This window comes from Bos grunniens, chromosome 6 (assembly GCF_055505025.1).
Source record: "Bos grunniens cultivar Pamir isolate PY7600 chromosome 6, Bosgru_T2T1.0, whole genome shotgun sequence".
Classification (NCBI taxonomy): domain Eukaryota; kingdom Metazoa; phylum Chordata; class Mammalia; order Artiodactyla; family Bovidae; genus Bos; species Bos grunniens.
The window spans coordinates 45,806,446-45,816,601 of NC_141170.1; the positions used below are offsets into that span (position 1 = coordinate 45,806,446).

The 10,156-nt window shown below is 44.8% G+C and overlaps 1 protein-coding gene and 1 long non-coding RNA gene across 2 annotated transcripts; one reads left to right on the top strand and one right to left on the bottom strand.

Moving 5' to 3' along the window:
* Positions 1-742: 742 nt before the first annotated feature.
* On the bottom strand, positions 743-2,431 carry LOC147370631 (uncharacterized). The gene is made up of 2 exons (XR_015165387.1): positions 2,146-2,431; positions 743-2,039 (listed from the first exon to the last, which is right to left on the bottom strand). It is a non-coding gene; the product is annotated as an uncharacterized LOC147370631 (long non-coding RNA).
* On the top strand, positions 1,520-9,023 carry SPINK2 (serine peptidase inhibitor Kazal type 2). Its single transcript, XM_086405620.1, has 4 exons — positions 1,520-1,604; positions 2,424-2,467; positions 7,048-7,157; positions 8,698-9,023. Exons 1-4 carry the CDS (start codon positions 1,547-1,549, stop codon positions 8,741-8,743), a joined length of 258 nt encoding a protein of 85 aa, XP_086261746.1. The 5' UTR covers positions 1,520-1,546; the 3' UTR covers positions 8,744-9,023.
* Positions 9,024-10,156: the final 1,133 nt, after the last annotated feature.

The following is a 10,156-nucleotide window of genomic DNA, read 5'->3' on the forward strand; positions in this document are numbered from 1 at the left end:
TTGCCCACATCTGGCTTCACTCTTATAGCCAAGCTCATGAGAGCCGTCAACATCTTCTGTCACCACTTTCTCACCTCATTCCTTCAACCCAGACCATTTGGGCTCTGGATGCCATCACTTCTCTGCAAAAGTTCTAATCAAGGTCGTCAGGGACTATATCTCATCAAAGTTTGTAACCATGCTCAGTCCTCCCACTTCCCAACCTCACCAGCAACTGACATGGTTGCAGCACTGCTCCACGATTCAGCAATCCCTGACTCTAGCCTGGTTTTCTTCCTCCTTCACAGGCTTCTTTTCCATATCTGTCAAAGTTCTGCATATAGTAGTGCCCCAGGACTCTGACCTCTGACCTCTGCTGTACTTTTCCCCTGGGCTTTGGGTCCACAGTTTTCAATACTGTAGATATGCTGATGACTTCTGAGTTTATATCTCTAGCTCCAAATTTGTAATTCCAAATGCCTAGTCCACGTGTCTACTCGGAGTTCTAATAGGCATCTTCTCCACATGTTCTTCCTCACAGAAATGGCATCACCTGTTCGGGACAAAATCCCAGGAAGCATCCTTGGATCTTATCTTTATTCCAGTTGGCTCCGCCTCCAAATGAAACCCTGAATCTGACCACTTCTCAGCAGGCCCCTGTTACCCACAAACTCCAGTTGCCATCATCCCTTGCCCAGATTACTGCACAAGCTGCCTGATTTCTTTCCCTGCCTCCACTCTTACCTATCCCCTTCATTCTTCATCCATTATCTTAAAAGATAAGTCATGTCAGGGCCATGACCTTGCCTAAAATCCTCCACTGCAATCAGAACAAATCCAATCCCTTATCAGGGGCCTACATCACCAGGTGTGTTCAAGGCCTTGTGGTTCCAACTACCTCTCGGGCCCCCTCCCTCACCTAGGGCCCAGCTGAGCACACTGAGTTGGCTCCAGTCTCCAGGTCTCTGCACTTGCTTTTCCTTGAGCCTGGAATATTTGTCCTCACGGTGGTCGTCCCTAGGCTTCTTTCTCATCCTTCAGCTTTCAGCTTAAAGGTCACCTCGGTGAGGCCTTTCCTGATCTCCCAAAGTCTTCCCCTCCCCCACCACTCTCTAGCACGTTCAGAAATCACTGTATTCATCCGTTGTGGAGTTCCATGTGTAACCTCATCCCCAAGACGTACACCAGAAAGCTTCTAGAGAGCGGGTACCTCCTTTGTTTTCAGCCCCACACACTGCCTGGTAGAGAGCAGATGCTGAAGAAACAGAGATTGACTGACAGCCCACGAGATTATCCAGGGCTCTTCTGAGGTTCTTTGTCTGTTGCAGGGAGAGATGGCTTCTTCAATCGCTTGCTCTCATTCTAGCCAGAGAGGGACTAGCAACCACCCTTCTTCTGTCGTCCCCTCCCCACTTCCTCCCCCGCCCCGCTCCCCCGCCCCTTCCTGCTCCATTCTTCCTCCCCGCCACCTCCCCTATCCCCCTCCTTCATCCCGCCCTGTCGCGTGGGAGCCGTCCTGGTCGCGCAGACGCTGGAGCGCAGAGACCCGACGGCCGGCCGTGGAGGCATGATGGCGCTCAAGGCGCTGCGTTTGGTTTTGTTCCTGGTCTGGTGGGACTCGGCCGGTAACGCTCACCAGTCTCTCTGGTCCCTGGAGGACCAGCCAAGGGGTTACCGAGAAGGGGGTCTTGCCCGCTACTATCCCTCCCCGAGGCCTGGGGGGCCTTCGTGTCCCTCCACGCACGCACCGTTACTGGCGGTTCCGGCCCGCCCCGCAGTTGCGTAGGGACACGAACTTGGGGATGTTCGGGGTTGGGGGGTGGCATTGTGGAGCCAGCAACCGTCTTTAGTTCCTGCTTGGGCTTCTTCCCAGGCTGCTCTTTTTTCCTTAGAGTGGATTTTCTGGAATCCAAGGTTAGGAGTCAGGTTTTTATGTACCCGGGGCCTTCCTTGCAGAACCTCAGCAGCAGATGTACGGGAATCAGAAATTGTGAATGCCGAAAGCGCCAAGCACCGTGGGGTTCCTGAGAAAGCGGCTTCAGTCCAGCCAGACTTGATGTCTATTTAAGTCGAGTTAAAGTGATAACACCCAGTGTCAAATTTTGCACTTATTATCTCGACCACAGAGGAAAACAATATCGTGAACTATTGAGTTACTTCTCTAACCTTTATTCCGTAGCTCCAGAGTTTCCCAAGCAATCCTCTTAGGGTGGTCAGATACAGAACCGGTACCCAGTGTTTTCTGTGTGCCTGCTAGGAGAAGTGCCAGAACACACTTGAATGGACTTTTTAGGAAGGAGTCAAAGAAGCTAGACATGTGAGGGAGAGGGAGACATGTAGCCTGTCTAAATCACAAGCTGAATTAAAAAAAAAAAAAAAACACACCCTTATGAATAAGCACTAACCTTAATCCATCCTTTAAAATGTCTGTTTCCTTTTTGCAGCCTCTTCCAATGCTCAGTTTGGTCAACCTTCAGAATACAGTACAGTAAGTAGGAAACCACTTGTATTGTTTCTACTAATACAGTGACGCCCACAGTGGTTTGGGTAGGGGCTGGTTTTCAGGTCTGCCACTATGGAGACAGTTGACTGCTTCTTTAGTAACCAGACTCTCAGGCAGGCTTTTTGACACGGATCACAGTATAAACTTTGGTTAAAAATTACTCAGGCCTTGAAGGCCTCAGGGCTTTGTTTCCTTTTAATATCTCCTTTGATGATTTAGAAGGTCCTATGCCCAGTAGTTACATGTTGTACTAGATATTTTATGTATATTCTCAAATTAAGTTGTGGAAGCAAACAAAGGCCAACCAGATGAAAGCAAGCAAAAACTATTCACTGCTTAATGTAGCAAGTGAGTCGGCCATGTCACTTGTGTTTTAGCTGAGACTCAAAGGCAAAGGAGTGGGAAAGCTTTGTAACGGGGAAAAGGGAAGGCATCAGGTGTGCCCTGATTGAGGCTGTTGGCCTGGGGAGGCTGGAGGTGGGAACTAAAGGCAGGCATCCTATATGAATGGTTAGGAGGGCATATTTGGATCAGTTCAGTTCAGTCGCTCAGTCGTGTCCGACTCTTTGCGACCCCATGAATTGCAGCACGCCAGGCCTCCCTGTCCATCACCAACTCCGGAGTTCACTCAGACTCACGTCCATCGAGTCAGTGATGCCATCCAGCCATCTCATCCTCTGTTGTCCCCTTCTCCTCTTGCCCCTAATCCCTCCCAGCATCAGAGTCTTTCCCAATGAGTCAACTCTTTGCATGAGGTGGCTAAAGTACTGGAGTTTCAGCTTTAGCATCATTCCTTCCAAAGAAATCCCAGGGCTGATCTCCTTCAGAATGGACTGGTTGGATCTCCTTGCAGTCCAAGGGACTCTCAAGGGTCTTCTCCAACACCACAGTTCAAAGGCATCAATTCTTCGGCGCTCAGCTTTCTTCACAGTCCAACTCTCACGTATGGATATACATGACCACTGGAAAAACCATAGCCTTGACTAGACGGACCTTCAGCCACCCTCTATTTAAGCAAATCACATATGACTCTCTGCTTTCTCTCTAACCATTCCCACAGCAGGTCAATTACTCACTGATTAGAGACAGACCACCCTCTTGTTTAACTACTCCCCTGTAAATCATAGAGCTTGTTTCCCATGAGTGGAGCTGTATTCTTACCAAGACTCAAGTATCTGTGTTCACAAGCCTATTATGCCAGCCACAGTCTTAATTTGTAAAAAATGTAGAGACAGCATGAACATGAGGGTAAAGAAATGAAAATGTTTATATGGAAACTGTGTCAGATGCTTTTGAAAAACTTGCTAAAAGACAAATTCTAAAAAATTGAATTAGGTATAGTAAAACAACAGTAAATAATTGGAGAATTACTTTCTAGCTGTATATTACCTTGCTGTGCCAGTGTCTTTAAATTCTCACCATATTTTAAAAAGGGGGCAGGTTTACCCCTCAGGAGACAGATTGTCATTTTGGTTGTCATGACCAGGAAGTTGTAACTAGCATCTAGTGGATAGAAAACAATGATGTTACTAAACACCCTACCATGCAGGAGACAGCCTCACACAACAATTAATTAGCTGGTCCAAAATACGAATGCAGTTGAGAAATCCCATTTAAAACAAAAGAAGAAATCATGGATGATTTATTGTGGGTATGATTTTTGCAGTGACGGCACACAGAACTCTAATTAGTTGAAACATTTTGTAGGAAAAGTCTTGTGTCAGGATTAGATTCAGCTGCAGATAACAAGGACTCAAAATAACAGCTCACAGAACTGCCATCTTAGGATGTGGACTTTGTCATCCTGGTCCGTAAAGCGTAGAGTTCCATGCACCTGGGAGCAGGATGGAGGAATGGACAAAGAATAAAAATTGGGGGAAGCAAAGGACAAACCCCAACTTTCTTTTAAAGGAGGTTCCTAGCAGGTGGTAAAGAATCAGCCTGCAATGCAGGAGACCCAGGTTCAGTCTCTGGGTGGGGGATTGAAGGGAGACTCTCCAGCCTGGAGAATCTGGAGAATGGCAACCCACTCCAGTATTCTTGCCTGGAGAATTCCATGGACAGAGGAGCCTGGCGAGCTATAGTCCATGGGGTTGAAAAGAGTCGGAACAACTGAATGACTAACACAAACACAGAAGCAACTGCACGCAGTAATTCCACTTGCATCCCATTGGCCTGGCCTTGATTGTGTGGTCATACCTAGCTGCAAGGAGGTTGTCTTAGTGTAGGTAGCATTACAACTGGCCATGTGCTTCATTGTCTTTCCATCAAAAGATTGGCAATTTTATTTTCATTTATATGTTTTAAGAGAAAATGTTTAGGGTATGTTATAATTTTTGTTACTGTTTCCCTACTTTAATTGACTTTTTCAATTAAATGGCCAATTACCAGTTGTCCCAATCTCGTTGGAAAGAAACTGTCTAGTCTCCTGTGGAAGCTGTCCTGGAAGCCATCATCTTAGTGAGCCTAGAACAGGAAGAACACATCAGGCTCCTAAATGGAGATAGAAGGCTGAACGAAGGATGGAAATGGTCAAAAGTTTCTCTTTAGTTCAGAGTTTGGCCAATGCCCTGTCCTACTTAGGTCTCTATGAATCCACATAATATGAAGGAAAAGGTATATTTCATTTATTCAGAGTACTAAACACTTATTCTGAAGTGAGGAAAGACGATCACTATTACTAAAACAAAACAAATACAGCAGATCGTATATTCAACCTGTTATTAGAGTGAGCCTCTGCACGCTATGGTGTGACCACTGTGACCAGTTCTAGTCCTGGTTCTGCTGGAGACTAGTGGCTATGAGCAAGACATATTACCTCTCTGGACTCAATTCCGTCAAATCTGAGAGTTGAGTTCCATGATCCAATATCAGTTTGTTAGGGCTGCTGTAATAAAGCCACAAACTGAGTGACTTAAACAGCAGAGATGGATTGTCTCACAGTTCTCAAGGCTGGATGTTCAAACTCAAAGTGTCGGCAGGGTTGGTTCCTTCCGAAGGCTGTGAGAAAGAATCTGTTCCAGTCCTCTCTCCTAGTATCTCGTAGCCTCAGGCATTTCTTGGCTTGTAAATGGCGTTCTCTTGGTGTCTTCACATGATCTTGCCTCCGTGTGTGACTCTGTGTCCAAACTTTCCTTTTGTTTAAAAAAATATTTATTTTATTTTTTGCACAGGCTTTCTCTAGTTGCAGCGCGTAGGGGCTGCTCTTCCTTTTGGTGCTTGGGCTTCTCACTGTGGTGGCTTCTCATTACAGAGCGCAGGCTCTGGGCACATGGGCTTCAAAGCTGCAGTACTTGGGCTCAGTGGTTGTGGCTCAGGGGCTTAGTTTCCCTGCAGCACGTAGAATCTTCCCAGCTGCTGCTGCTGCTAAGTCGCTTCAGATCAAACCTGTGTCCCCTGCATTAGCAGGTGGATTCTAATCTGCTGCACCACCGGAGTAAAAAGAAAAGTGTTAGCTACCTCAGTCGTGTCTGACTCTTTGTGACCCCATGGACTGCAGCCCTCCAGGATACTCTGTCCGTGAGATTCTCCAGGCAAGAATACTGGAGTGGGTTGCCATTCCCTTCTCCAGGGGATCTTCCTGAACCAGGGGTCGAACCCAGGTCTCCTGTATTGCAGGTGGATTCTTTACCATCTGAGCCACCAGGGAAGAATTCCTGAATGAGAATTTCACCACCAGGGTAGTCCCCCAATTTTCCCTTTTTATAACCACACCAGTCATATTGGATTAGGGCCTATTCTCCTAAACTTTTTACTTTAAGATAATTTCCTATAAGAAGACCCTACTAATCCCACATAAGGTCATATTCTGAAGTGCTAGGAGTTAGGACTTTAACATATCTTTCTGGGTAGATGCAGTTAAGCCCATAATAAGCCCTGAGGTCTAATTCTGAACCTACTGCTTTCCTTAATGCTGTTGCTTAAATGCTAGTATCTTACAAGTCCAGACAAAAGATTACATTTCCGAGTGTGTCTGGGCGTTATGCCACGGAATTAGGTGGAATGTAACAGGACATTCTCATGGAGTTGCTCGTGAAGAACAGATGATGAAGCTGGAGGATAGTAAAGTATGTTGGTGGCATATCTTGGATTTTCATTTAAAAATCAGCCAGTGTAAACCTTCTGCTGAGGTCCTTATCTTACATAGCAGGTATTGACCCATTGCTTCAACACTACATCTGATGCTTAGAAAAACCTGTGTGTCTGTATGTGTGTGTGTGTAAAACAGAAATTTTTCTGTAGGAAATTTCTAGAAAATATAGGGAAACTTGGGACTTTGCCCAAATTCCTCTCTGGTGGCTCAGATGGTGAAGAATCTACCTACAGTGCAGGAGACCTGGGTTCAATCCTTGGGTCTGGAAGATATGCTGGAGAAGGGAATAGCTACCCACTCCAGTATTCTTGCCTGGAGAATCCCATGGACAGAGGAACCTGGTGGGCTGCAGTCCATGGGTTCCCAAGGAGTCGGACACGACTGAGTGACTAATGGTGGAACTTTGCCCTCCTCTTACAATAAAAACATCTCAAGTTATTCACCAATTTCCGTCTTCCTTTCTCTTTTGTAGCCAAACTGCCGTCAGTATACATTACCAGGATGTCCCCGGGACTTCAACCCCGTGTGTGGAAGTGATCTGTCCACTTATCCCAATGAGTGTACTCTGTGTATGAAAATCAGGTAGCAATTTTTCAATATAAACTAGGCACATATTCTTTAGTTCTTCTCTTGCATTTTGATTACTTAGGAAGTTTGGCTCTTTTCTTGGACATAATCGTATGTGACATAAGTAGCTCTGTTTTAAGACATATTTAAAAAGACACAGAATCAGTGAATTTTCTAGGTCAAGGTTAGAAAAAGAGGCATGTGATTAATCAATTATAGACCAGATAATTAAGTGATGTTACTATCCAGGGATGGGTAGTTTCCCAAAATTAAAAATATATTTACGACTTCCCTGGTAGACCAGTGGTTAAAAATCCACCTGTCAGTGCAGGGGATAAGAGTTCAATCCCTGGTCCAGGAAGATCCCACATACTGAGGAGCAACTAAGCTCATGCACCACAGCTACTGAGCCCACGCTCTAGAGCCCAAGAGTCACAACTACTGAGCCCATGTGCTGCAACTACTGAAGCTCGTGTGCTTAGAGCCTGTGCCCCACGATAAGAGAAGTCACCCCAGTGAGAAGCCCAAGCACCACAACTGTAGAGCAGTCCCTGCTCTCTGCAGCTAGAGAGAGCCTGTGTGCAGCAAAGAAGACCCAGAGCAGCCAAAAAAAAAAAAAAATTAGAAAAAGAATATATTTAGTAGTTAAACTCTGGAATAGTGAATATTCTGTTGAATTCAGGAGCCATGTACAGGTGATCTACACACCCTGCACTACTGGTCAGAAAACCGGTCTTAGTAACTCTGCCTGTTTGAATGCTCACTAATAAGTGTATTATACTGATGCCCCCTGTGTAAGACACCTGGCCAGCTTAGGTGACCATGAGTCCACCTCCAGATACACTGCTTTGTATTTCAGGGGTTCAGTCTCTGAACTTAGTCTTTAGTAAATTACCAGGTCTTCTCAGAGTGGTTCGTGGGGAGTAGTTCCATGTGCCCTAAGGTTTGGGAAAAAATGGCAGAGTTGGGTTTTCACCTTCATTGTTTCCTAGATTTAGTTTAAAAAAAAAAATTAGAGTTGCTGTTGGTTTACTTTTCGTGAAACCATGTCTGGACGCGGCAAAGGCGGCAAAGGTCTGGGGAAAGGCGGCGCTAAGCGCCACCGTAAAATAAAAAAAAAATAAAAAAAAATAAAAAAAAAATTATTTAATGATTTTAGGCTGTGCTGGGTCTTCGTTGCTGCTTGGGCTTTACCTAATTGTAGTGTGCAGGCTTCTCATTGTAGAGGCTTCTCCTATTGCAGAGCCTGGGCTCCAGGGTGCAAGGGCTTCACTAGTTGTGGTTCCTGGACTTAGAGCACAGGCTCAGTAGCTGTGGCGCACAGACTCAGTTGCTTCACAGCACATGGGATCTTTCTGGATCAGTGATAGAACCCATGTCTCCTACATTGGCAGGCAGATTCTTTACCACTGAGCCACCAGGGAAGGCCCTAGATATTAGCTTTAAAAATGATTGTCAACCAGGAAGGAATACAATGTATAATGACGTGGGTCTTTTTAATACAAATTGTGGGACAGTTTCAATAAATGTGTTTTTATGATTGGTCAATTTTCAGGGAAGATGGTCGTGATATTAAAGTAATCCGAAGTGGACCCTGCTGATGGAGCAGTTCACAGAAGAGAAATTGGAGAAACACCCCTGCATACTAGATGGATTTTATTTTCCCCATTTCTCTTTTCCTGTGTTTCTTTGTGTGAGATTTGTTAACCCATATTTTCTGAGATGAGATGTGGAAGAGAGCCATGGACAGTGATTGATAATTAAAGCAAACAAACAAAAGTCCTTGTTTCTTGGCATTTACCCCTTGAGTTAAGCTTATCGCCCAGATTACTTACATGTTGCTTTATTTAGTTGGAATAAAATCAGCATTGTGTTCAGTTACCACTGTTCCCTGTTGAATATCCATTCTCACTCAGCCTCACAGGGCTCTTTTCCTCTCAGACGGAGGTGAATTTCACTAAGGGAGAAGTAGAGTCATTTTTGAGAGGTCAAGGTTTATTCTCCTTCCCCATTTCCCTGAATCTTTGATATAGTGTATGGTAATTGGTACAGTGTTGTGCATAGAACAAATAATGTGAGATGCTGAAATTGACTCTAGCCTGAACAGGTAGAGTCAAAAAAATATGCAATAAAAATACAAGATTTTAGAATTCCTTCCGATGCAGTTTTTCTTTCAAGTTAATGCAGAAACTTGCCCTTTTCCTTCTTCTAGAGCTGAGGTTCTGAACCCTAGATGATGCTGGGGCTATGTTGGGAGGCATTTTGGGGATCACAATTTGTAGGGTGGGTGCTCCTGACTTCTAGCAGGTGCTACCAGACATTCTACAGTGAGCAGGACACCTCCCAGCAACCAAGAAATTTTCAGTCCAAAATGTCAGTAGTGCTGAGGTTGAGACGTTCTGTCTTAAGAGTTGGATGCAACATAAAGAATAGATGTTGCAATAATAAAAATGACCAAAGTTTAATTTAGAAAGATAATTGCTGTCCAGGCAGAGGGTTTTGAGTCAAGTCCTAGGTTTAAGTACATTCTAGGGTCAGGAAACTGAGACAAGAGGCAAGGGGTGATGACAGTGTGTAGAAGAAAACCTGGCTTTGGCAAGTGGACTACATGTGAATTTGAATTCTGATTCCAACACTTCCTTGGGCTTCTGTTTTTTTATCTGGAAAAGAGGGATCATGCTCAAGTCATGGAACTGCTGTGAGGAAACTGCTTAGCACAGCACTTGGTCCATGGAAACTACTGAAATAGTAGCTACTGTTAGTTCAAGTATCCCTCTTAGGAGGTAGAAACTGAGGCCCACAGAGGCAAACCAATTTGCCCAAGGTTATGAAGCAGTGTGGACTAGAAGCCTGGTCTCCAAATTCCCAGACCTCTGTTCTTATGTGGAATAGAGGCAATAAGGTGGGAAGTTGTATAATATAAATGTGCCACAACTACATTATATCTGTAGTTATTTTTGGCTTAAAAGTTTTATAAAAGTAGTATATGGTTTTCAGAAAGTTAAAAATACACC

Coding starts and splice junctions, on each gene's coding strand:
- SPINK2 (XM_086405620.1), top strand. CDS start 1,547: ATGATGGCGCTCAAGGCGCTGCGTTTGGTTTTGTTCCTGGTCTGGTGG. Junction 1,605..2,423: donor GGTCTGGTGGGACTCGGCCG/GTAACGCTCACC, acceptor TCCTTTTTGCAG/CCTCTTCCAATGCTCAGTTT. Junction 2,468..7,047: donor AACCTTCAGAATACAGTACA/GTAAGTAGGAAA, acceptor TCTCTTTTGTAG/CCAAACTGCCGTCAGTATAC.